A 27,467-nucleotide genomic window follows, 5' to 3' on the forward strand; every position below is an offset into this window, starting at 1 on the left:
TGCGGGGCCGGGGCCGGGGCCGCTCCGGAGCCGAGCGGGCGCCATGCTACAAACCAAAATGGCTGCCCCGGGGAGGGAGCCCGGCTCGGGCCGCCGCCGGTACCGCCGCTCCGCCCGCCGGACCTCGCCCAGGTACCGGCCCCGGGCCACGGCGAGCGGCTCGGCCTCGGGGACCCCGCGGACCCCGCTCGCCAGGCAGCGCTGCCCCCGCACGCCGCGCGCGGCCCGGCCCCCAGAGCCGGCCGGGCCAGTCCCAGATCGCCCCGGCCCCCCGTACCTGGAGCTCGGCCCGCTCCACCTCCCAGTGCGCCCTCTCCATCTCGAAGCGAGCCCACTCGTGCTGGATGTAGTGCAGGATCCCCGGGATGGTGTAGTGCTGGGGCCGGGACAGCTCGGCGGGGCCCGCCGCCTCCTGACCGGCCGGGGCCGCGGGGCCCTGGGGCTGCGGCGGTTGCCCTCCTCCTCCGCCGGCTCCAACCCCCACGCAGCCCCCACCCGACTGCAGGTTCATGTTCCCACCCGCCTGCGGCGGCGGCTGCTGCGGTCTCGGGGCGGCCGCCATCCCACCGCCTCCTCCGGCTCCTGGGTGCTCGTCCATTGTCTGCGGGGAGCCCTCCTCCTCGTCCCGCGGCGGGGGCCAGGAGCAGGGGCCGGGGAGGGGGTGAACGGCGCTGGCTGGGGCGGGGAGGAGGGGGCGGGCCGGGCGGGGGGGCTGCGCCGAGCGGGTCCGGGTGTCAGCGCAGCGCGGAGCCGCCGCCAGCCGCCATTACAGCCCCGCGGCCCTCCCACCCTCCCACCCGGCCGGGCGGGGAGCGAGCGGCGCCTGCCGGGAAACCGCGGCCTGGCCTCCGCCGCCCCACGCGCCTGCGCGGGAGGGAGGTGAGCGCCGCGCCCGGGGGAGCGGGATGGGCCCGGGGCGGGCGGCGGGGCCCGGAGCTTCCTGCGGCGGGGCGGCCTCGGCCCCGCCTGCGCCGGCTCTGGGCCGATCGGTGTCGGGGCTGACGGCGCGGGGCCCGGCCGGGCGGTTCCTCTGTGCCCCGGGTGACAGTCGGAAGTGGCGGCGAGGCTCGGTTCGCCCCGCCACTCGGGAGTGCCGAACGCCTGGAAGAGTCGGCGGGAATGCGGCCAGGCCGGGGCCTGCGGCCTAAAGCGACGCGCAGTCAGCGCAGCGCGGGTCCAGCACTTCAGTTTTTGAGACTTTGCGCAGTTTAATGGTGCGCTGAGTTTGCCCTGCAAGGAGGTGGTTTAGAGTAGCTACATTAAATTTATGCTGTGCTTCTGGAAGCTGGCTAATCCCTGGTCATCTTCATGATACCTCGGTTGTGATGCGTGTAATGTATTCCCCCCTTGAGGAGGAAGAGTGTGCCATGGTCGCTATTCAAAACTCTTCCACGTGAGGATGGTTTTGCAAGAAATTACTGGTCTATTTTATCTGGCTCAGTTTTATCAGTGATAGCAATGCAATGTTGGAGGCTGTAGTTTGAATATGGTGAAATTGCCTTGATTGCAAAATACTACTCTGAAATGTAATACTTAAAATTATCATCACATCCTATTTCAAATGATCCATAGGTCACCCATTTTAAGTAAGGTAGGTCTTTGGTTTTGCCTCTCTTCAAAATTTTTACCTGCTGTACTCATTCACTACATGGGTAGTTTGCTAAAAAAAGTCGATTCTTGTCAGACCTGGAATTCTGTTAATTACTGGAAAAAAGCACTGTTTGTCTTAGTACTGGTGTTTCCTTTCTTTACCAGTCTCTCTTTAGGTGAGTACTGATGCTTCAGTTAGTTCATCCAGTCCTTCCTTTCTTCTCCATTAAATCATTTCCTACTAAAATGTCATTGTCCATTCTTCCTGATTCCATACTGATTAGGCAATCTAAGTCCAGCTCCTTTCCACCTCAGCTGATTTCTTTTTATTGTCTACTGACAGTTACCTAATCATTATTAAAAACTGAGACTTAGCTCATAACTAGTTTTAACCTTTTGTTTAGCTGCAGTTGTTCAGGACATTCCTCATTCCTGAGTATATGGGAGTTATTGCAGTTTAATTCCGTTACTATATTCAGCCAGCATTTTGACAACAGCAAAGGAAAACATTTTTATTCTTTCCTTCCTCTCTTGCCTTCCCTAAATAATTAAGGTTGCTTTTTTAAAAAATCCCTGTCCTGAAACTGAACACAGTGTTTTATTTTAAAACCACACAGGCATACTTGTTTCATCTTTTTGATGAATTGTTATGGGCACAGTAATAAACTAGACTGCAAAAATTACTTTTACTGGTAAATTTAAAATAGTATGTAGTTTTATTAAAGCCTTGTCCACTGACAGAACAAAAGTAGGAAGACCAAGGGTTCTGATTCTCTATGTGGTGTTCATTTGCTACATGGTTTTGTGCAATAAATCTATAGGAAGTTCAATAAACAAAAATATAAAAAATACTTGTTCCTTTTGCTACACCTCCTTGTGCTTCATGCCTCTATCATTTAGCCACTTTTAAATTTTCATTAATGCTTTAGTACCAGTTTGACCCATTTTATTCTACATTTGGTGAAGGGCATGGAGGGAAAGGCATACAGGGAGCAGCTGAGGTAACTTGGTCTGTTCAGCCTGGAGGAGTCTGAGGGGACACCTCGCTGCAGTCAGCAATTTCCTTGTGAGGGGAAGAGGAGCAGCAGGCACTGATCTCTCTGGTGCCCAGTGATAGGTCCTGAGGGAGCCGAGAGAGTGGCCTGAAGCTGTGCCAGGGTAGGCTTAGGTGGGATATCAGGAAAAGGTTCTTCACCCAGAGGGTGGTTGGGCACCACAACAGGCTCCCCAGGGCAGTGGTCACAGTGCTAAGCTGGGTGAGTGACAGAGTTCAAGAAGCTTTTGGACAATACTCTTTGGGCACAGGATGTGACTTGGGATTTTCTGTGCAGGGCCAGGAGCTGGACTCGATGATCTTTGTCAGTCCCTTCTAACTCAGAATATCCTATGATTCTACATTCATACACACATAAAATGCCATTAGATCTCTGCATCCAGAAAATCAACTTGTTTAGAGTTGAACAGGGAAGTACATTATTTGCCTATAGTTCTATCTAGCATTATTTTTAATTCTTGGTGAAGCAGTTCTGAAAATATGTAGTCATGCCATTTCTTCTTTGTGAGATTTTATCTCTTACATTCTAGCTAAGAGCCCTAGAATGTTGCAAACCTTTCTTAGACTGAAATAACTAAAATACTTCTAAATCTGTAGACGTTGACTGGAGTGGTTTTCATTTGAGAGACACATGTCTAATTTGAATTGCAGCTCTACTGCAAGTACAATTCAAACTTAGGTTGTGTTTCTTTTTTTTATAATTTATGTGTCAGATTATGTATAAATATTGGTGAAATCTGTATCAAACTAAATTCAGTACTTGTATCTATACCAGAGGAATAATTAAAATTATATTTAAAATATGCTTTATATTACTGCATGTAGAATCAGCTGGTTGGCCTTGTGGGAGACAAGATCTTTTTATCTGCAGAACTGGTATTGCAGGCTTTGCCTCTCTGTGAGGTCTCAGCTGTTATCTGAAAAGGAGTGTCACTCAAGCAAGGACAAGTTACTTCGAGGTGTCTGATGTGGTTGTGCAGCTTGCAGAGCTGACATGTCCTGGAAGCAGCTCCTGAACCATGTCAGCCTGTGTGAGTCACACAGGCCAATCATGATACGAATTATCTGTCATAGATACTTATCTGCAAGAGATGCTTTAATGAGTGTAAGATCTAACACACTGTAACAGCTCATATTTAAATCTCAGTAGAAAAACTGTCATCTGCATGCATGCCAAATTATCTTGACAGAATATTTTGTAAGGGAAGTAAAGGAGAGTGCTACATAGTCATTCCAGAAAGTAATTTCTTTTGAAGAAAAGTTGGTAGTTTCCAGACTTGTTACATCTTCCCCAAGCGATACCTTCTGAGCTTTTTGTTTATAGGGAGTCTTCATTGTGTGATAGAGTTCCACAGGTGTTTTGTAGATTGGGTATGCAGGACATGCAAGGAAGCATATCCCATAGGCTGTTCTGGACAAAATTTCTAATGCATGGCTGACTGGGATGGAGAGAGTTGGACTTGACAGTCCATCAGGATCTCGATAGTCTCTTCCAGTCTTTGGTTCCTAAGCACATTTGTGATGCAGATAGTTGTCCAGTGACCTGGAATGAGAGAGCCTATTCATTTCTAACAAACAGCCTTCAGATAGTAATGTCTTTTCATTACTAAAATGAGCAAAATAATGGCAGAGATATGAAAGGCTTGCATCTTGTCACCAATTCCCTTGAACCATTTGATTCTGCATGCATAAAAGCATCGTAATCTGTGTGTGTGTGCATGGGTACACGCAGACATGTGCGTGAGAATGCTCAGAAAAGCATGTAAGACTTCTACCAGAGGAAAGGTAGCTGGTTTTTTAAGCAGAGTACTGATTATTGATCATAAAAGGTAGCTTCTCAAATACAAAGTTGCTGGAATGGGGTTTCTTTACCCATCAACATACACAGATATGCTTTTTGTTTGTTTATTATACTTCACTGGTTTCTGTACATCCTATATATGCAAAATTAATTTTAATCTGTTTTCTGTATCTGAAAGCCAAGATGAAAAGAGAAGAAATAAATTTTGTTTGTTAGAAACAAAACTCAGTCATTTCCCTTTTTGCCTAAATTGTACAAGCAGATGCTTTTACTACTACAAGTGGTTTTTTTCAGAATTAGTTCTAAAGGAAATAAAGAAACCCCTTAAGATGTTCTTAACACTAGCATTATTCTCAAAGTCAACTATGCTTGCATACTTTTTTGTAAATTTTTATAAAGTTATTATTTGAACTTGTTAATTTATTCCTCTTTTTCTGCACAAAACTGTGTGCTTGTGCTGAATTTATATGAACAGAATTTCTGGTTAAAATCTTGAAGCCTGTCTTTGAGACTGGTGGGAAAATACAGAAATGGCTACAGAAAGAGTGGACCTCTTTCCTACAGATTCAAAAGTTGTTGATTATATTCTATTATATTTTCCAATCCTATGAATATTACAGATAACACTTTTGAGGGCTACTATGGTTCTACCTCTGTTGCAGCCTTATTAGTTTTTTTTCTTTTTTTAATCTATTCTGGATAAGAGCATTTGTGCAGATTCTAAAAAAACCAATCTGGTCTTAATATTTTCATCTGTAAAACAGTCCAGGCCATTCATAAGGATACATGCAGATAAAATAGTCATAACATCAGAAAGGGATTAACCATGTACAAAGATTAGGTTAATAAAGGAATAATTAGGATTACGGGCCAATCCTGCAATAGGATCATACATACGAATTTGTCATATGTTTTGCTGTTATGTATTGCTTAACAGTAACTCAAAGTACAACAGCTCTGTCAGTGCTCCTGGAGTAGTTGTACTGTTCTCCCTGTCCTCCTTTTCTCAAACCCTTGGTACCATTTATGACTAAATTATTAAAACAGCTTGGATCAAAACAGAGGACCATTAATTCTTGTTTCAGCAGCGCCGAACAGAAAGATGTAGTGTAAAACTCAGATGAAAAAAGAAAAGCTGTCTACGCCCCTGTTATTATCTGTTTAACATGGACAGATGTCTTTTTCAGTTGGTCTCCTGTGTCTGAGCTTGCTTCAAACAATGGGCAGCATTTCTTAGATTGTGTCTTTTTCATGCCACCGCTCCTTCTTAAGCAGCTTTAAAGTTTTGGGTTCCTTCTGTCACGAGGTTGGCTCTTGCTAGGGGGCTTCATTCTCAGCTGGAAGGAGTTGTTAATTCTTGTCCTTCTTGGAAGGTTTTTATCAAAAACTGACTACATCATCTTAGTATTTCATCTTTATGCTTTAAAATATTAAGACATCTTACTGCAACTCTAACTTCAAAATAGAATGTGGGGGGGGGAAAGAGCCATATACTAAACACAGCAAAGATTGTAGATGGTTGTTTCCCATTTAGTCATCAATGTCAGTCTACTTGCCTCCAACAGTGAAGATCCCAACATATATTTCTGTCTGGGCCCTTTTTTATCTCAATGACCTGGTTCATTCTTTCTCAGAGCCAAACTGTGCTGATTCAGAAGCCTTGGGTGCAGTGCACAAGCCGTGTGCACCACAGCAGCAGCAGTGACAAGCATCCACAACTCTGCTGAGGGAGTGACAGAGCAGGAGTGTGATCCTGGAGAGGCTTCACCTGCCTGGAGAAGGTGAGAAAGCTCTGAGACCGTCATGATTCCAAATAGACTGTGTTATCTTGAGGACTGATCCTGAACTATGTGTCACTCAACTAAGAATGATTTCTCAGTATCAACTCGAATTAGTAAAAATACATTTGAAATTACATATGGAAATCTAAACTTCTTTGTAAATAGAGTAAACCGCAGTACACTGAGAAAAAAAAGGTCACTTTCTTGAGATCCAAGTGACGGCAAAAGAGGTGGCTTTTCAGAAAACAGTGACCACTGTGAATCAGAAGTAAGCCCTAATTAATGTCAACACAATACATTGGGACTTGTTGCATCACTGTCATGAAAGATTTGTCACCCATGGATGGTGTATAGCCAGTTTATTCAAGTTGCTAGTAATATGATGCAGCCCCTATGGAGCTTGCCTTGTATTTTTTCTCCTGTTGTTTTTCTGCATGAAGATACACTGTTTTTACTGAAAGAGCTACACTGTATATAGATTGTGGATTCCTGATAGGTTTTTTCTGTTTAAACTTTGTCACAGAAGCTATGAGACCCAAGATGCACCCGGTAAGGACCAACTCTTCAGAACTGGAAAAAAGGAATAATTTTTGCAGTAGTTGTTTTATTTCCAGTGCACAAACCTCAAGATTATTTGGGCCAATAAATCTGGGATGCAAATAGAAAGTCAGATGGAAAACATTACAGTGATTGTTCTCAGGCATTAAAGAAAATAACCCAGATCTTCTATTTCAAAAAATTACATCTGCAGCTTACTCTATTTTCATGCTTTTCAAAACACCAGAAATGGCAATTGTTTAGCAAGTAGATTTTGACATATGCTATGCTCTTTTTAATGCTCTTTTTCATTTTATGTTGCATGTGGTATATTTTAAGGCAATATTTCAGTGGTGTTGGATGGATCAATATTTATTTATATTGAGATAAAGCTCTTTTGAGTAATTAATGTGAACCAATTTCTCTTTAGCTATTGAAGATCCACATTTAGTTTTCATTAAGTGCAGAATTTACCTTTTGCATCAGGGTGGAAAATCAGACAGGAGAAGATGGATTTCAATAGCTCCTGGTCCAGCTTAAGATACATATTGATACTGCAGATACTCAAATATTTCTCCCAAATAGGAGTTTCTCATTCTGCATTAAAGAAACGATCATATGTTGTGGCCCATGCATTTCCCTTTGTCATCTCTCCATTCAATTTGATGTGGCAATGATATGAATGTAATTGTTAAATGCAAGTTGGGGAGGGGAAAAAGTGCTTATGGGCAAATTTTGCTCTTAGGAGCTGCATTAGTGTGGTTTAGTACTGGGCAAATTTCTGATGTTTGCAAACCAGTTAGCATGCAGGAGGAAAATGATGAGTAGATTTATGGTTATGAAGAAGTAATTGTTTACTCCTCCAATTTCCCAAATCCTATAAAAAATTAATTTGATTGAAATGTGAAAATTTCTAATGTGAAAGCTGTTATTTATTAGATAGTTTGTGAATAGTTGTATGGAGAAAAAAGGGAGTTTTCCCATGGGATGTGTGCAAAATATTTGAGATTTTTTTTTTCAATGTTGTATGTTTTGGCAAGAAACTCAGTCATAAATATATGCATACCTGGGGTGGATAGCTTTTAGGAAGTCTTTATTCCTATGTATTACGACTCTTTTTTTTTTTTTTCTACTCCCAGAAATACTTCTCCTGATTCCTGCACCCAAAATTGAAATCTACCACTGAAATAAAAAAAAAGAAATGATAAAATTTTTTCTTATGGTTAATAAACAAGGTCAAACAAGACTGTCCAGGTATTATGAGCATGTAGAAATTAACAAACGGACAGTGCTGGAAGCTGAAGTAATCAAAAACTGTCTCTCTCGTTCAAAGGATGAGGTAGGTTTTGTAGGTTTTATTTTATCCACATCTCACACCTTTCCTATTGATAATTCTGAAACCTATCAGTGTCTATCACAGGTCATTATCTCATTTGTACCCATGATATAAAAGATTGAGTTTCTAGAGTGTGGGTTCAGTCAGTTGAACTGTTATTCTGTATTGAATTATAATGTTTTTCTGAGGCTTACAGAGATTTTGGAGTTGTGTGTATCACTGTCATGAAGATTCCTCTTCTTTGTTTGAAGAAGCTCAGAAGTCATGAAAAACTCGTTTTTATTACTCTTATTAGTGGTTTTACTGAGATGTTACAGTTTTGCCAGAAGGTAGAAGGCAGAGTACTGACAACTCTGAGTTTAAACTTAGGGTAGAGGATTCCAAATTATGAAAACGTTATCTAAAGCACAGGAGAGTTTGGAAACACAAATTTTAGGCCTCTGTATTAGACTTCTTTATTCAAAAGAAGTGTTTATGTGTTCTGCAAGAAAGTCAGAAAACATAGAAGTTGAAAAATTTTTTGGATGAAAGTTGAGATTTTCATTGCTCTCTTTAATTAAATCGCTGGTTCTTTAAGAAAAGCACCAAACTTCGGCACATTGACTTGAATTAGAGAAGAAGTATGGGACTTGGACAATGAATGAAGTTTATTGGTTTCTGTTCTGAAGTCAGCTTCTTTACTTTTCATTAATGATGTGCGTTCTTGCACAGCACTCCTCACATACTTCATTCTAGGAAACCTCAATCAAAACAGCAGTTCTTACAAGTCCCTTAGTTCGCAGCTTTGATAGTGGCTAGAGAAAGGAACGTCTTCATGCTGCTCCTGCCAGGGCATTTCCGAGCGCAGCTCCAGCGCAGGAGCTGCCGGCGCTGCCGCTGCCATTTCGGGCACCGAGCGAAATGACCCGGAGAGAAAAGGCGGCGGCAGCTCCTCCAGCGGCGTGAAACGGCGCCATCTCCTGGCTCCCTCCCGTTGGGAAAGATGTTAATTCCCCGCTGGGTCTGCAAGTCTAATATTTTTAATTTTTACATTAAAATATTGGTACTTTTTAAAATATGGAAATTACCTTTAGGTCTCTTTTTTAAAGGGCTTGCAAATGAAAATTGTGGGAAAGTACTGGGTACCTTATAACACCAAACCAGTCACTTCAGTTCTGCATGTTTCAGTTTCTCCGTTTAAAAAGTGGTGGCATGTTTTCTGCCAGCAGATCAAAAGTGTGGTGTAACAGTTACCGCACTAAATTTCTTTCAAGTTAAAATTGATGAATCTTGGCAAATCCATGTTCACTGTGGGTCTTAGGAACCTGAAAGCTCAGGTCCTTTGACAATGTGCTTTATACTGTTGTATGCTTAAATGGCAGCTGCTATATTTGACTCATTTTGCTTCTGCCTAGTGCTCTTTTGTTGAGTATAAGGACTTCAAGCTGGTGTACCGACAGTATGCAGCCCTTTTCATAGTTGTTGGCATTGACCAGACAGAGGTAAGAAATTATATACCCTCTTGCAATGAGCATTTATAGTGATTATCACAGGCTAGAACTCAAGTCTTCATCCAGTATGGAATTTTTCAATAGCAAATAATTTCAAGGAGTCAATATTTTAAAATTCTCTCTTTTTAATGTCCTAAAGAAAAAGTTCCTGTACTGTCAGCTATAAAGATGTCAATTTATTTTACTTTTCAAAAAGGGAAATAAAAAATAAGGTATCTGAAAGCTGACAAGTACTGCTATTTCATATGTTCAGGTTGCACCTGGGAGCCTTAGTGTTTGCATTGATGACTCAGAAATTAATTCAGAAATTCTCAGAAATTGCACTTACTTTTGGAGACCTTAATAGAGTGGTGTGGAAGGTAGCTGCTGCCCTACTGCAGTATCTTCAAGTCAGGGTTATTATGGCAGGCAATTTGGGACAAATTATTTTGGCTTTGCTACAGAAATTATCTAGCGGAGGCTGGCTCTGTGCTGCAGCTGGCTGGTGTGACTTCAGCATGGGTAAGCTTAACCTAGTTAGCTGTGTGTGTCCACAGAGCTGAGCTGGGAGGGGGTGGGACAAGGGCTGCAGGGGGATGGCAGCAGCCCAGTGAGAGAATCCATTGGCTGTTCGGAGCTCTCTGTGTGGCCAGCCCAGAGCTCCTGCCCTGAGCACTGCCCAGCTCTCAGCACCTCAGCTGAGAGGTGCTGAGCAGAGGGCTTGCTCTATTGTCTAGTGGCTTTTCATTCACCACAAACTGAATTAACACAAAGAATACTATTACATTTTCTAGATGTTGATTTAATATTCAGTTGGTTTTAATTTCAGAATGAGATGGCAGTTTATGAACTAATTCATAATTTTGTGGAAGTTTTGGACAAATACTTCAGCAGAGTGGTGAGTGAGACACTGAATCTGTTACAAAACATTTTTTCTCTTTCAAAACTTTGGTGGAAGTGTCGTTTCAGAGAATAAACCAAAGGAGAAAAATATTTAATATTTTAGAATTTTGATAAATATTATCACTGTAGGGAAAGGCAGTATGAGCTGATTTTTCAGAGAAGTAAAAGTATACATGGGTTATAAATTATCAGACAAGGAATACTAGAAATATTTCTGTTAGAAAAGCATGAGTTTATGGGTTTTATGGGGTTTCTTTGGGTCATATACTCTTAAATTAGCCATAGGCATTTTATATGTTTTAAAGAAATAAAGAGGGTTTCCTTTGCAGTTCTTATGAACTTTATAGCATTACATTCCCCAAATGAACTTCATTCATGATTAGGATGGTGAAAGCATGAAGCAGGGAACTGACATCACTATCACTGAACAAGATCAGAAGGAAGCAAGATCAGGAATGGAGCAAAAGAAACCTCAAAAACCAGTCTGTACTCCCCATATTGTTGTCAGGCAACAGTGGATATCTGATAAAACAACTATTATAAGAGATAGTAATTTTGTTAAGGATTCAACATCAGACATGGCTCCATTAAAATGACACTGTTCCTTTTGGTGGTGAGATTTTTTTTTGCTTGCTTGTTTTTACAACGTTTGAAAATGCAGCATTGTAATTCTGGTTAGAACATTTTCTATTTAATATAGGGTTTGTAATAATCTTGTTACAAAAAAAATTACTGGAATCCTACTTTGGCACAGTTTCAGTTATCCTCTGCTGAAATGTGTTGGATATCCCTCTCAGACAAGAGGACTGGATAGTTTCCTCTGTAGTCCAGGTACTTGAGGGTACTACACTGGTAACTGTACATACAAAATATCAGTATGCAGGGTCTATAACTGCTTTCCCAGCTCTAGTACCATAGCAGGCATGGCAGAGCTCCCTCTGTGAATTCAAGGACATGCTTGACAAAGTCATCTGCTCCCTTCACTGTTTAGATGCTTGGCAAATCTTTTAGGCTGTTATCTCAACCGACATTGTCCCAGCCATGGAAACTGCTGGCACTAAGTATATCACTCTCTGACTGCACTGAGGTCAGAATTTCTCTTAAAATTGCTGACTGTAGTCCCAGCCTAAGCAGTGATAACCAGAAATGGGATTAGATCTCAGCAGCACAGGAATGCACAATAAAATTTGGTCTTATTTGTCTGATTGAGCTAATAATTGCCAACCACCTCTCAAATTTTAGTCAATTAAAGCAGAGCAAAAATAGATGTAGTTCTTATACATATAAATGTAGTATATATATAATCCTTTGACCACACATATAACCCAACCACTGATGGCTGTTGGAAATTTGCCGAGTTCATTATACCAGAGGGTTTTTTTAAATTTTCCATAGCATTTTGGGTTTAAGACAGAGGAACCTAAAAGGGGGGTGCTAAAAGAAATCTCATGCCATTTGATGGCTCTGGTTTTAATATCATATAACACAATAAATGGCAGAGCACTAAGACAAGGGCTGTAATTCTAGCTGGGGTTTCTAGCAGTAACCACAGAGCAAGAAAGTATAAATCTGTACTTTTACAGATTACTATTTAGGATTTGCAGAATTTTAGCAGAATCCCAAATTATGATGATGGCAATGGAGACAGAACTCTGGGAAAGGAGAGAACATGTGTCCCACTCTAGAAGGACATTTTGTCATCTATTATTTTTAGACTTGAGAGCTTTAAACATTCTCATGTACTCTATTTTTATCTAATGGAGTTTACAGAGCTTGAATTCAGATATGAGAACAAACATTAATGGAATTAGGGGGAAAGCTTTCAAAGTTGCTTGTGAGATGTAATTCTGAGTCCCCTTCACTTTTATATGGCTACCCAAGAAAAATTCTGCATACTGGTCAGGATTCCAATGTCTCCAACTACCTTTTAATGCTGAGAAAACTTAAACTGATCGGGCCCTTAAAATGCAATTTCTGTGGTACATTAAAAACTTCTAACTGAAGAATGGCAGAGTCACTCATCAGAGGCCTGTAGACTAGAACTAGTCCAGTTTAGATCATCTTTAGACCACAGAAGTAGTAGTAATTTTTCCAGTAAAACCTTACCAGCTTTACTCTGTGTTAAAACCAGGTTTATACCATGAGTGAAAACCACATTATCAAACTAAATTCTCTAGGTAGCAGGTAAAGATTCCCTCTTTTAGTAGAGAGTGGGGAATCTCCACCCAAGTCGGCAAGACCTTAAGTGCTAAGGCTGTGATTAATTCTTTCTAAGTTTAGCTATTTCCCTGGGGCACCTAAGTTAGAAATTTGGTCATCCTAAGCTCCCTTTACTGGCAGTGGAGACCGATGAGTATCTCGAGAAAGTGAGTCATGCCTCAAGTGTGCCGAGTCAACTGGGGAAGGTCCCCATCTCTTCTGCTGACTGCAGAGAGACCACGAGGGCTTCTAACTCAGGCATTTTGGTTAAGTGAGTAATACTGCTTGGGGTAAATCCAAAAACAGAAGGGAAATGATGACTATGTGAAGAATTGTGTTGCTGGGGCTGGAGAATACTTAGAAGTGCTAAGGGTCCAAAGCTTGGAGTTGCCTTGCCTTTCCTAATATATGCAGCCACTACCACAGCCATGGGTAGATTTTGCTGTTGAAAAGATGTGCAGCAACCACTTTAACTGTGTAAACTTGGCATTAACATCCTGGTTTTGCAGAAGGAGGAAGAGAGAATATGGGGCTGGAACTGCCATGATTAGAGCTGCTGGTTTTCCACCCACTCACTCAGATGGCACTGCCTATATTCAAATTGTTACTTGTAGGTGACCTCAGTGAGTTTTTTAAAGTAAAACATTAGCTGTGATTACAGAGACAGATAACACATGTAAAGCAAAGCAGTGTTGCAGGAAAGAGCATGTCATTGTCCAGTCCAGAACAGAAATCTGAATCACTCTAAAATTTTCCATCATTATTTTGAAGACTTTATGCTTTGAAGGGATGTGTTATGTTTAATGATTATGAGATGAGATCCTCTGAGATAAGAGATCAAAATGTAACTAATGGCTGTCTATCTCTTTTCCTTTTAGAGTGAATTAGATGTATCCTTTTCAGTATCAGAAATCCATTTGTTATCACTTTTTGGTGTATGTTCCAGTTCATACTGTCTTCATAGCACTGACTGTCACTCAAGTCAATAGAGATGTTCACCAATTTTGCACTTGGAGTAAGTAGCACCATTTTGGCACCTTTCTGAGAGCATAGCTGATGTTCATATGGCTCACCTATTTAAATCCTCCATCATTAAAATAAGCCTGGTTCCATTTAAAGTAAGACACAGAGAGCTTGCTTTGAGAGAGCTAAATACATGAAAAGTTAAATTAATGGGGAACTTCCAGGCTTCAGTAGTTTAAGGTTTCACTTTGAGTTACAATAAAATAGATATGGAAATTACTGTAATAGCAATTGAATGTCACAGCTGTGTCTTGAGCCAAATAGCAGCACTATTTGTAAGATTTTGTTTGCAGTTTGATCTTATTTCATGAAAGCAAGAAGTGAGTTTTACTTTCTGTATGTGGGAGAATTAGGAAACCAGGTGTTAACTTCTTTTCCCACTCCTACCCTTACACTGCTGTATTTTCATGCTTATGTTTTGCAGGGTATTAATTAAAATATGATTTAAAACTCCCCCAAATACAAATACTAAAATACAGTCCTGAACAATTAAACACAAATAGCAAGTAAATAAAACACAATACTCGAAAAATTAAACCAGGAGAATGTACCACAGTCTTCCTTCTCAGTTCTTCCAATTGCACTGTGTGTTGACTCTACTCCAGCAGTTCTTATGCTTATATTTGTTGTTGGTTAAATGTGGATATGCTGGTACAAAGAGTTTCAGTTACACACCTGAAATACAGTTGCCATCTTGCAATCAAGTCTTTACTGAAAAAGGAAAAAACAAATCAAAAAACAACAGGAAATAATTAATTTCACTTTTGAAAATATTTTAAAGCTTGCTACATGCTGTAACTGCCTCATTTGCTGACTATATATATACACACGCACACATACATACATATATATACATATGTATGTGTGTGTATGTATGTATGTACGTACACTCACACATACTATCCACATTTCCTTTTTGAAATTTAGAAAATGCTGTGGTGTTAGTAAAACCCCCTTAAATTCACTGATACTATGAAAGAGCAATAATGACATTCCAGTGTGAAGGGACACTTAAGGTGTGTGAGCGATTATAGAAATACAATTTTTGTATTCAGTTAGTTCTAGTCCTGAACTATGTGTTCATGTATATGAGCTTTGCCAAATTAGAGACTGATCTGACCTATTTAGTAATTACATATCCCCTATGTTTCCATATAGTGTACTCTGAGCATGCAGTTAGTTGGCTGATTATCTGAGTCATTGGTATACTGACTATTCTGAATTCTGCTGCCTCTGCTCAGCAATTTCCTACCAAGAGCTCTACATCTTTGAGCTACTCCCACTAGCCCATATAATTGCTGAGAAAGTCTGCTGTTTATCATGGAATGGTTTGGGCTGCAAGAGACTTGGAAGGTCATCTAGTTCCAACCCCTTTGCCATGGGAAGGGACACCTTCCACTAGACCAGGTTGCTCAGAGCTCCATCCACCCTGGGTCTTGAACACCTCCAGGGATGAGACATCTACGACTTCTCTGGGAAACCTGGGGTAGTCCCTCACCAACTTCAACAGTAAAGATTTTTTTCCTAATATCTAATCTACATCTGCTCTCTTTCAGCTTGGAGCCATTTCCCTCTTGTCCTGTCATTACATGCCCTGGTAAAACATCCCTCTCCAGCTTTCTTGTAAGGCTCCACTTCAGATACTGGAATGCCCCAATTAAGTCACTCCTAAATCTCATTTCTAGGCTGAATAATCCCAATTCTCTCAGTCTTTCCTTATAGGAGAGATGCTTCACCCTTCTAATCATCTTCAAGGCCCTCCTCTAGAGTCACTCCAGCAGCTCCATGTCCTTCCTGCACTGGCACCCAGAGCTGATGCAGCCCTGCAGTGGGCTCTCAGCAAAGCAGAGCAGAGGGGCAGAATCCCCTCCCTGGCCCTGCTGCCCACGCTGCTCTGGCTGCAGCCCAGGACACGTTTGGCTCTCTGGGCTGGCAGTGCCCATGGCTGGCTCATGTGCAGCCTCTCAGGCAGCAGCACCCCCAAGTCCTTCTGGGCAGGGCTGCTCTGGGGCTGTTCATCCCCAGCCTGTGCTGGTACTGGGGCTTGCTCCAATCCAGGTGCAGCACCAGCACCTGGTCTTGTTAAACCTCAGGAGATTCCCATGGACCTGCTCCTGGAGCTTGTGCAGATCCCTATGGATGGCATCCTCTCCTTAGTCTACACTGTGTGGAGAAGTTGTTGCATTATATGCCAACACTAATGTTGGAAACGGGTGCAATACCATGTCTGAAGGATTCCTGCAGAAATTAATCTACATAGGTCTCATCTGCATGATGGTATGAATATAAATACTTAGAAAATATTTCTAACTTACTTGGTCATACTGGAAAAAATACTCTAAAAGCTCCTGTCTGATATGTCTCTCCTTAACACATATGACATTTGCATGATGTAGCTTTAGCATTCAGAAGTGCACTTTTTTGATATATATTTCAGGAACAACTTTACAATAAAACATTTTACTTCTTTATATGTACAAAATAATTCTTCCACTCAGGAAGAGCTTAATTCTTAAGTTGAAAAGCTACCTAAAATAGTCCAAATGAGATACCCTCCCTTATTAAATGTAAAGCAGAGGTGTAACTAAGAGGAAGTGGATTGTTCAGGACTGTATTTATTTTTGACAATAGCTTGAATAGCTGATCCAGAAGAACAATCTGGGCAAGTGCCTTTAGCTAGTACTGCAGTGCAAGAAATAAACCATCAACCTGCCTTTCATAATGTGAAAGAAAATATCCTCACCTGTGATTAAACCATTGCCTTTGCCAAATGGTCTCACACTAACTCTTGTGCTCAGTGCAGTTAGCTTGGATGCAAAATATCTGCTGGAGAAGGTGTCTTCTGAGGTCTGCAACAGTGGCACCAAGTACTATTTACAGAATCTTTGTTTACAGAGTATCTTGCAGGAGACTCATAATTTCCTGACTCTGCTATTATTTTTGTGTACAAATCCATAGGAAGTTTATTTTAAATGTGATAGTGGCTATTTTATATTGCCAGTAGTGCTTACTAACATGAAAAAAATAGCAGGAAATTACATGAACTCAAAACCCATTTAAAATAGACCATAATTACTAAGGCTATTCAGCCATGCACAGGGAAAGCCCAGTTAAATCCAAAGGCTGAGCCTATCACACAATTGAGATGTCCCTGGAGCCCACACCAAGCCTGGAGCACGTGCACTGGTTCTTGCAGCTCCCAGACATAGTGCATTACCCCAGTATTCTTGGCAATGTAGCTCCAGCAGGGGCAGAAATCCAGCTTTCCTTTAGGTCCACACCTGAATTCATGTAGCTCATGTCATGGTCTGTCTGGAGCCACATGTCAGGAAGGGCGCCTTGGGCGCAAGGCAGGGACTGGGTCAGATCTGAATCCTTCCCAACAGGATTTCCACATCATGTTGGTATGTATGACATAGGCAGGTATGATGCTAAACAATGCATGAACAATTGCACAGTTCTCTCATGTATTCTGCAAAAATTAACACAGATTACCTATTGGCTAAGTACTTGAGAATAGCAAGCTTTTTATAGAAGCTTTCATGTGGGAATTGTGAACCACTTAGCCCGTAGATGATGTCCCTTTTCATTTTGAGAGTCAGTTGCACACTTACAAGTACCTATGCTGGAATGACATTGGATTGTTTTTAAAATACCAGTAAGCAGTATTGTTGGGCCAGCTGAATGAACAAGTACTGAAATTGTCCTTGGGGTGTTATGCTCTAATGTGTTAATAGCACTGGATTAGCCTCACTTGGTCTATAATATAAGTGGGCAGGTTTTTCTGTAGCACTAAAACTCCAGCTTGGGTGGGGTAGGAACTACTTTCTTGCTATGATGAGGACAAAAGAGACCATAAAAACACAAGTGTTAGGACAGCAGCTTTATAAGGAACAAAACACTGGTAAGTATGACAGTTTCTAAAATTACTAAATGTAACTTCTGTATTGCCTGAACTGGTGAAAGCAGTTGAAGACATTATTAACTTCTAGAGAAACAGATACTTATGCTCCCCTTGTGGGAAGGGAGGGGGTGACAGAGTGCTCTAGGACTAAACATCTGAAGAATGTTGTCTTGATCCAAAAAAGCCATTACATTCCATTGCAACTGGCTGCTGCTGCTCCTCCTAGGATAGATAAGCTTTGATACAGGGAATACTTCATGTGAATCAACTATTCTTATCCCATGGGGTAACACTGAGAATAGAGTGCATTTAAGGAGTGAGAAAATTGAATGATGAATTCATTCTCTGAATTTATAAGGATGCACTTCAGTTTGCACTGTAACATAAGTGGGTAAAATGGTAACCTATGAAGACTAGCTTAAAAATAGGTTAGTTGTTCTAGAATTTCACAGAACTTGAAGGCACCTTTGTCTCCCATTTAATATCACTGTAGTCATTTAAAGAAGAAATAGTCAAGAAAGCATTTCATGGGTTTCAGTGCCTTAAATGTGCCTGTCATTTGATAGGCTAAAAGTTATTGAAAGTGAACATTGGCAAAGATAAGTCAGAATGTGTGAGTCTAGACTAAATAAAGAAGCAACTCCAACTAATCTCTAGTTGAAGATGAATGCACACTATGGAAATCGGGTTTGTAGTGCTGTATATTCAGTAGCAAACCATCTGCCCCATATGTACCTGTACTGTGATCTAGCTTTGTTTGTGCTCCTGGGTGTGGTCTGTGATCACAAGGTGCACTTCATCATCTCTTAAGTCTGGACACACCCTTCAATTACTTGCCTGGAAAAACCCTGAGGTCTCTTAAAATGCTTCCATAGGTGGAAGTTATTTATTACATGCAAGTCCTGACTGTGCCTTTTCCCCTTCTTTCATTCCCCTCTTCCCTGCTCAACTGTCAATATACACAATACTTGTGTCACATGTACTTCCTCTTAGTATGCATTTGCCATAAAAGTGATAATACAAAGTACCATTAATGTCTTTGAGAAGGGGAGCTCTTTAAGTTACCAAAAGCCAGTGTAACATGTAAAATGCCAATTGTGTAGGTACCATTTACTTCTACCGCTTGGTATGCAGCTTGCTGCAGCATTGCCAGAAACTGGGAAGCCAAAGCCAGGTGGGACTCACCTTTGCCCAGGCTGGCATGCAGAGATTAACACGTTTTTCCTCTGCATTCTTGTTTTAAAAAGTCTTCTTATCCTCTGCCTGGATCTAGTGCAAGTCCCTTAGTGCTCTTTTTGTGGGCATCCAGGATTCTTACTGGAAGCAGGACCTTAAATGACAGCTCTGGGTGGAGCATATGGCAGTGCAAACACCAAATACAGATTTTTCCTGTTGCCAGCTGCTCAAACTGGTTTGCTTGGCTGCTTTCAGTTGGGTGTGGACTATGACTTCAGGGCTTTAAACCCTGAAATTTGGGGTCACTTGCCAAACAAGTTAACAGGTGGGGAGGATGAGCCTTGCTAAGGATCAAATACATATCCCTCCCTGGGCAGGGCATTCAGACATGAATGGCTGAGCTGTGTTGGGCAAGATGCAACCATAAAGCATAGGTGAAACTCACAGGAAGGGGAAAAGACAGAGTTGCTCCCTGTACAATCCAATTGTTTGCCAAGAACACTGTGGTGAAGGGAGGTGGAATGTTAGGTTGAGGGTAGAGGTTAAATGCTTTGAGACCTTCCAAAATCAAGTTGATAGGTCTTTCCAGAATGGTATTAGAATCCCCATTCAAACTGCAGATGAAATTACTATTTCTGGAATGTGAATGTGAGACTACCATATTAGAGATGGACACAAGTCATGCCACTTCTCTGCAATGGAGTAAGCCCATTTGGAAATAACCTGGAAAGGCCTGCAGGGAAATCAACATCTCATTGAACTACTTTGGGTCTGAGTGGAACAGCTCCAAGATTCTTTGCGTGGGTACAGTTTTCCTTTGACATGGTATTAGCTCTTCTGGAAATACAGCAGGGGAATAAACAGTGATGACAAAATGTGATTAAATTGTGATTTAAATGTTTTCTTAAACGGGATGATGCAGAAAAATAAGATGGGGGTGGCAGGTTGCTGCATCATCACTGATCCTAGTTGATTAAGTTGTCTGGGTTTTAGATTTTTGGAACTGTTAGAGGAAGAGGAAGGTCTGGGCTCTGCCATGGGAACTGGGGCAGTGTGAATCAGTGGTAGAGTGTAAAAATTAAAAGCCAGGAGGAGTTGGCTTTCTCACTTGCAGAAACTGAATGGAATGTTATCTAATTTCCTTAACAGATCCTGTAGCCCAGTGCAGAGCAGTGCCAGAGGTCAACTAAGCAGCAAAACAGCTGTCTTTCTAAAAATTCTCACATTACTGTAATAAAGAAATTCTAATTTCTCAGATTAAAATGTTTCTGTACTCAATAAGTTTGTCACAGCAAGAAATTTGGCTTCAATCTTTAAACTGCCAAGCCAAGCAAAGCTACCATCTGTATCTCTGGTATCATAAAAATGGTGACTGTTTGGAGTTTTAAGGACAGCACTGCTCCTCAGTATCAAAAGGCACGATTTTTAGGCCTGTGGTCAGATTCAGGAAGAAGTCTGGTATTTAAAAAATTATTTAGAATTAAATTAGGTAGTTAAGTTTAGGTCAGCGAATTAGAAGCTGTCTGATGAACCATGGCCATCCCCAAGACCCTGCTGACAGCTATAGTTTCTCACCTAGCAGTAACTAGTAGGAAAGTTATCTGGGGACCTGAATTGTGCATACACATACCTAGACATGCTGTGCTCTTGGTTAAGCAGAACACTTTCTGCTGGAGCAGTGCTACAATTGCTTCCCCTTCTGCACAAACACACCAAGTAGTAGCACCAAGTTCAGCCCAGAGCATTCACAGCAAGGAGGAACAAATACATAGATACCTGGCTCCTGAGCTGTTGTCATTTGCAGTTCAGTCCTCACACTGCTCCAGCTCTTTGGCAGAGCAGTATGGCTGACTGCCAAAGTCTGAGCCACTGGCAGCCAGGACACAGACCAGTCTTCTTCAATGCCCGAGTTGTGTTCAAAAATAAGACTGACACTTATCACAGAGAGCAGAGGAAACTCTTGATGACTTCAAAAACATGATTCTTGCAACTCCACTGATTAGCAGGGAAAACCACTAACATAAATAGAAACACTAGAACAAAACCAGGCTGTCTTTTTGAGCTCAATTCACAGTGTCATAAATAGCAGAATGGGAGAGAAGACACTCAAGACTCTTCAAAGTGGGGGGAAAAGTATTGAGAGATGTATTTAGCAGTTACTGTACAAAGTCTTGCTAGCTCCACTGCAGCAGTCCTCAATACACGGGCAGGATTTAGAAGGCACAAAATTAAGGCAATGCAGACCTGTTGTGCTCAGCATAGAACACATGTAAAGAGCAGCAACAGGTGGAGAGTAAGGCAGATAAAGGGTTATTCATGCTCTGTGTATGTATGTCAGTGAGGCACAACAGATGCAGCCAGCAGGCTGCTTTGCTGTGCCCATTTCCATTTCAGGTTCTGGTGATAAATGGCAACATCTGAGTATTTTTTCACAGCATAACCCTTGGCAGTTGTTCAGTGGATGTGCTAGACACTCATGTCTGCATGTATGCACTCCTGTGTCATGAGTGCCCACCACTTCATACCCCTGGAAGGCCTATCATCGTGGGTTTTTTTTTTTTTGAGACAGATGCTGTTAGATAAAGCTAGGGAAAGGCAGATGTGCTTATGGACAGATGTGCTTATTTATTTACTTTTCCTCTTCTTTATGAGATTTACTGCTAGATCAATGATTCAACTTTATGTATCAGCATACTCCTATTAAGCTCTGTCCAAGCAGATCAAATACTGTTAGTTATTCAGGGCAAGGACATTTTGATAATCTAGTGCTTAAGAACTTGCTAATTACCTTCCTTGGAGGAATGTAGAATTTTTGCATCTTCACATAGAAGGTTGTGACCCCTTGATAACATTTCATATCCAGACAATATGTGGTACCTCAGGCAGACAGTAAAATTAACCACCTACATCTAAGTGTAAGTTGACCTGGTTTTTGCCACTATGTATTAGTGCTATATTCCAGGACAGGATAGTGCTGGGGCTTCAACTTCTCCAGTTCTGACCATTCTGTGATCAGAAAAAAGTGTCAGTTGAACTGTTTCCCTAGCTTTATTAAAATAATGGCAAATAAACTAGAATAAATTAAGAAATACCAATTTTTGTTAATTTTTATTGAAGACTTAGGAGACTGAGGTTTTCTTCTGAATTATCTTCACATTGTTCAAAATACACTTAACTCAAAATGTTTCTAGATCATGTTCAATTTGGACAGAGTCCACATAATTTTGGATGAAATGGTGCTAAATGGTTGCATTGTGGAAACGAACCGGAACAGAATTCTCGCCCCTCTGTTTGTGCTTGACAAAGTGGCAGAAGGCTAGGAAGATGCAAGAGTGACTCAGGCATTTTACAAAAGATGACAAAAGCATCAAGAATGTGCCCACAGCAGTTTTCTGCTGCTGCAAGACTGACTCATGCAACATTGAAATTAATTGGAAAATATTTTCCATTTCTTTTATACTCTGTGTACCCTGTGGGAAAGATACAGCTAAACACATGGATGCATTGAGATCCCACTGACCCAGCAGAAATCTTCCTAGAATGGTCAGTAATTATAAAATATTCTGAGGATGAAAAAATGGAAACTTACCACGACTGACTAAGTATCACTTTGAATTATGTAGTATCATGCCAGACCTAGAAGACAAAATACATAGAAATACAAATTCAAACTGAGTTTCAGTCCTTCCCTTAAGCACCAACTTGTTTCATTTTTATACAAATCTACTGTTAATAATAGTTGTGTGACTTTTATGCCTACTTTTAAACTATATTCATCCTTCATCAAAAAGCTGGTTTCCTTCCCTTTGCCATTCAAGTCATGGACACAAAAAGAAAAGTACAGAGGTATTGAGTATTTCTGCATGCTCTGCAAGCCGTAACTGGAATTATTTAGCACTTAAATATTATATTAATAAAAGATAATCAGAAGTTTAATGCTCTTTTGTCATGTTGGCTTCATAAATTACACAAAATCTTGTCTGTTTTGGCACACCAGTGTATTTTCTTTTCTCTTGTATGTGCTATCTATGTATCAAGATTAAAATTATTACAGAAGATGAGTAATAAAAGATATGCAAGTTCTCAGGACCAGGTCGGTACCAAATGAAGTCTCCCTTCTTGAGCAGAAAGCTGCAGCCATGCTGAGTTGCATTCCCAGGCATCCAGAGTGCTGATTCACACTGCACACTACTCTGTCAGTCAGGGGGCAGTTGGGAATCTCAGCTTACTTCCACTTACCTTTCTAGAACTGTTCTCTGCCTCTTTCTTCTTAACCTCCAGCCCAACCCTACATACAACCTGATACTGAACAAGCATATTCTGTGTGAAAGCACACACTGGTTGCATAAACACCGCTCAGAAACCAGGGTCTAAAGAGCAAAGAGTGTTGTGTCTGAGAGTAATCCACAGGGCTTTCACACAGTAACATGTTTATCAAAAGAAGATGATGTAGGGACCGGAGCAGAGTTGCATAAACCTGGACACAGGCATTTGTTTGAAGCATGTCAGGCACAGGAGTGGGCAGGATGGTGGATATTCCCCTCCAATTCTGCATTAGGGAAAATCTAAAAAACAATGCTGTAAAGTCCTACAAACAATGCCATGAAAAGAAATCTGGCACCAGCCTGATGTGTATGTGCAAGGCAGAATCTTTTGGCAAGCCCCTCTCAGCAGTGGCCTGAGAAGAGGTTGTTACCAAAGACAACAAAGCAAAACTTACTACGTAGATTCAACTACAATAGCTTTTTTTTTTGGTATCAACTACTTGAAAATCTTTAAAACCTTATCTTGCTTTATCTTACTGTAAGCTACTTTTCTTCCAATAAATATCACATGCTAACACCAAGAAAGCCAGTCCAACTCAAGTAAAGCTGAATCAGCTGTATCATCTGACCCAGATTTTATTGCAGTGTAATGAAGAGCTATAGTCTCAGGTCACATGGGCTCACTGGAGAGCACCAAAACCTGCCCCATGCAGGTGATCACTGCCAGATCACTCTTAAGAATTTCCACTTATTCTAAAAGATTTGAACACAGAGATGAATTTGTGAGATCAGTAGTTCTCTTACGTAGCTCTTTGAAACCTTTAAAAAAGCATGGCACATTGTTCAGAATGTGTCCAGAGATTTAGCAAGTACTAATGAAGTACTCAGAAGAGACATTTTTATATGTTGCAAACATTTTAATGATTACTTTTGAGCTTACACATTGGGTGCTTTTTTTTTAAACTTCAAACTGCAACAAGTTAAATAAATGTTTATAATATACAAAGAAAATACAACCGAAAGTAAAACTTGCTTTAAGTGTGCCTTGCACTAGGAACCAGTGTTTTTTATTAGCTTTATTGTTGAGCTGCACAAACACACTTAAGGATTTGATCTTTATAGCAGGGCATTTGAGAAATCAAAATATATTCCCACTTGAAAGAAAAAGAAGAAAAAAAAAGGTTGTGCATGATTATACGCAAAAACCCACTAAAATACTCCAATAGTGCAGGCACCATTAAAAAAGAAAAGGCTGGAGATGCCCATTTAGTCTAAATTTTAAAGGAAGCAAGTTTCTGACCAGTTAGCTTAAAGCCAGCAAAACAGGGATCAGTGATGGCAACCGTAGTGTACAGGGTATTAAAAGACAAACTTTACACAATACACTGTTAGAAATTTGTATCAGTGAACACTGAAAATCTGATGATCTGTTCTTTGGAACAGTCAAACAGAAACACCTTAATTTCCAGTTGTGCAAGCCCTTGAAGCATCACACAGTGTTCTGTGCCAATTTCTTGCTGGCTGTGTAGTTACAAGGATTTATTTTGTCATTAGCAGCTAACAAACATTCCACATTTTCCTAAAGCCTCACAGGTGAAAAAAGGCAAGTCTCGTCAGAGCACAGCGTGGAGATCGTATTTTTGCACACAAACACAAGAGGCTTCGCTAGCATCAAAAACGCTTCCATGTCGCAGGCTGCGCTCAGCGGCTCAGTTGAGATGGAAGCCTTTCTCCATGGTAGCAGCTAGCAGACGCTCCCTCATAATCTCCTCAGAAGAATACTCAGGCAACTTTAGGTAATGCACACATGTATTCACAGATGGATAACTTGCATCTGTAGCATCAACCTGAGAAAAAAAAGAATTTTACTGCAGTTGTTGACAGCACTCAGTATGGAAGTTAAAAGCTGTAAAGTCCTCTAAGTCATAGCACTTACTGCATACCTAACACCAGTTGTCAAGAAACAATAGCATCAGCAAAGCTACAGGCCAATTTATAAATATACTTGCTTTATATGTACATTAATACTTTGATATTTAAATATATTAATTATACATGAAAAAAAATATATATGGTATCAGAGAGCAGACCTGAAACAAGAGGTTAGTATTGAAACCACAGCATACTGCCATAAATTAAATAACCAAAATAAAACCCATCATTGTTAATTAGAAAGCCCTGCAGTGCCAGCCAAAGCAGCTCCAAGGGTGGCTGGGAGAGCCGTACCTTGCGCACAACAGTGAGCCGGGGGTGGAGGTTTGCCAGCCCCCCTGGTGGGAGTGTCGAACAACCCGTGGTGAACTGCAGGAAAGCCTTCCTCTCATCCGAAGACATTCCACACAAGACTCTCACAAATCGAAGGAATCCAGGGCTTAAAATAAAGTAAAGCAATTAGTTCTGATAACACTAGAAGAAAGTGCGGGGGGTTTTAAAATTTCTCGTAACTTGATGCAGTAGAATTACAATCTTTAGTCACGTTTAAGCAGACATTGTAAGATTCTAGGGCCTGTTGAGTAAGAATAAAACATCCTTAAATCCAAAAAAATAGTCTTTAATCTCCTTACACAAAAAAACTGTAGGTACATACTTATCTTGGGGTGTTATTTGGGTATCTTGCATTTGAATGCATATTACTGGGTAGAGAAGTAGAGCTCAGAAGTTTCAGCAGGCCTATTCTAACACCACAAGTGATTTTTATGTTATTGCTACCAAACATTACAAGCAGTGAAACCCAAATCCAACAAACCCAAAAACATCAAGACCACCTTCTGATAGCCAACCACCAGTAAGTATATTTGTCCCCTGCATAGTACACTTTCTTTTTTTAACTACACCTCAAGAGAAAGGAATAAGAAATATGGGCAAAGTAACAAATGTGCACGGTCATAAAAAAATTATAACTACTCTCAAATATGAGAATAAAAACTCTAAAATCTAGTATTAGTAATCTGCATTAGCTGCCATTATGTTTTCATTAGTTACTTGTCTTTGAATAATATTTTTAATCTTCTCTCATCAAAAAACTACCAAGTACTTTCTAACCTATCTGTTGTAACACATTGTCTAAAATTGCATGAAACAATCACCTGCTCTTCAGTAACCACTGGTTTCATCTAATTTGGCAACTTCATCTAATGAACATCCTGTACATTCTATCACTTAACACTTTCCTTTAGTTACTATTTTAAAATCACTCAGAATAAAAGTACCTATCTCTTGTATATCCCAGTTTGGGTTCGGTGTAATTGATGATATCCTCAGCTGCCCAAGAAGGTGATTGATTTCCACACAGAATCATCTGAACCTCTTCATGGCTGAAGGAACTCAGCTTCTCCATTGGAAAGACTCTATTGAAGCCATCTTTAATTTACACAAGATACAGTCATAAACATGAGTCCAAATATTGTTTATAAAATAATCTCAGCATTTAAGCTGTATTTTAGTCAAACCAGAATCAATCAATAGTTTCTTAATTAAGTGGAACATCCTCACAATTAAAAACAGAGTAACTACTGCAAAGGTATTCTGAAATTAGTATCTTACCTATTGCATTCTTAGGTAAAAAGTTTATTTTTGAAAGCCATTCTATGCCACCACTTTAAACCAGCATACCCTAAACACCCATTATTCCACCTAACCTCATATACATTGTTATATTTACAATTACCTCTGAAGGCCTCCATTTGTTTCTGTATACCGGTATGCATGCAGAAGTCAAACATGAGATCTACATACTCCTCTGCATTATCCATTGTTACAGTCTGCAAAGACAGTAGACAGATACTCTAAGAATTCACTGTTCATTAAAGTTATTGTTGAGACCATAAAAATTGAATTGCTGGTTAAATTGTAAAGGTAGGTTATTTTCTTACCTCATCTTCACCACCTGGTTTGAGATCCACAGCCGTAAACCCATATACTTTGGACGAAGGGCAAAACTGAAAATTCAAACTTCAAAATACAAAGGTAGTTAATAACTGAAAATAAATCTGCTACTGCTTTTGTAAACACACCAGATTTACAACCTGTCACACCCAAAAGCACCTCACTGGATTTCAAACCATTGTGAGTGGATCACTTTGAACCGCTGTTCATGACTATACAAAAGCACAGAACTACAAACAGTAATGGACCACACAGATAATATGTGTTTCAAACATATGGTATGCAAATGCATATTCTCACTCTCTGTTTGGATTTCATAACGACTGAAAATTTCATAAATTTGGTATCTCAAAGCTATCAGCTTCAAAACTACTCAAACCATTTAATTTAGTTCACAAATTCAGAAAAACAATTTCCATTAAATTCCAGCAATAACAATTACAGAGCCATTTGAACTATTAGGCATTTAGGCTCTTCAACAGTGCTACTTGCCTTCTCTCTATAACAAGCCATGCTAAATTCCACAAGCCCTTTGAGGATATAA

General features: G+C 40.6%; 3 protein-coding genes across 16 annotated transcripts in view; 1 reads left to right on the top strand and 2 right to left on the bottom strand.

Moving 5' to 3' along the window:
- The window catches only part of STRN3 (striatin 3), a 60,750-nt gene extending 59,957 nt beyond the window's left edge, over window positions 1-793 (bottom strand). For all 3 annotated transcript variants that reach the window (XM_030948959.1, XM_030948958.1, XM_030948957.1), the window contains exon 1: window positions 278-793. In XM_030948959.1, coding sequence (XP_030804819.1) covers window positions 278-598 — 321 coding nt within the window. In that variant the 5' untranslated portion in view covers window positions 599-793. The remainder of the gene's footprint in view (window positions 1-277) is intronic.
- AP4S1 (adaptor related protein complex 4 subunit sigma 1) lies at window positions 52-22,709 on the top strand. 5 transcript variants are annotated; one of them, XM_030948963.1, is made up of 7 exons: window positions 52-132; window positions 6,080-6,226; window positions 7,903-8,102; window positions 9,494-9,580; window positions 10,398-10,466; window positions 13,549-13,560; window positions 21,965-22,709. In XM_030948963.1, the coding sequence occupies exons 3-7, from the start codon at window positions 7,965-7,967 to the stop codon at window positions 22,091-22,093; spliced, it is 435 nt and encodes a 144-aa protein (XP_030804823.1). In that variant the 5' UTR covers window positions 52-132; window positions 6,080-6,226; window positions 7,903-7,964; the 3' UTR covers window positions 22,094-22,709. The 5 variants fall into 5 exon arrangements, with proteins under 5 accessions (XP_030804823.1, XP_030804820.1, XP_030804821.1 ...); XM_030948960.1 differs by lacking the exon at window positions 52-132 and adding an exon at window positions 744-879; XM_030948961.1 differs by lacking the exon at window positions 52-132 and adding an exon at window positions 932-1,214.
- A 1,225-nt stretch (window positions 22,710-23,934) lies between these two features.
- Window positions 23,935-27,467, bottom strand: part of HECTD1 (HECT domain E3 ubiquitin protein ligase 1) — a 59,333-nt gene continuing 55,800 nt past the window's right edge. For all 8 annotated transcript variants that reach the window (XM_030948956.1, XM_030948952.1, XM_030948951.1 and 5 more), the window contains 5 exons: window positions 26,911-26,989; window positions 26,706-26,799; window positions 26,248-26,398; window positions 25,265-25,409; window positions 23,935-24,885 (listed from right to left, as the gene is read on the bottom strand). In XM_030948956.1, the coding sequence (XP_030804816.1) occupies window positions 24,748-24,885; window positions 25,265-25,409; window positions 26,248-26,398; window positions 26,706-26,799; window positions 26,911-26,989 (607 nt within the window). In that variant the 3' untranslated portion in view covers window positions 23,935-24,747. The remainder of the gene's footprint in view (window positions 24,886-25,264; window positions 25,410-26,247; window positions 26,399-26,705; window positions 26,800-26,910; window positions 26,990-27,467) is intronic.

This window comes from Camarhynchus parvulus, chromosome 5 (assembly GCF_901933205.1).
Source record: "Camarhynchus parvulus chromosome 5, STF_HiC, whole genome shotgun sequence".
Lineage (NCBI taxonomy): Eukaryota > Metazoa > Chordata > Aves > Passeriformes > Thraupidae > Camarhynchus > Camarhynchus parvulus.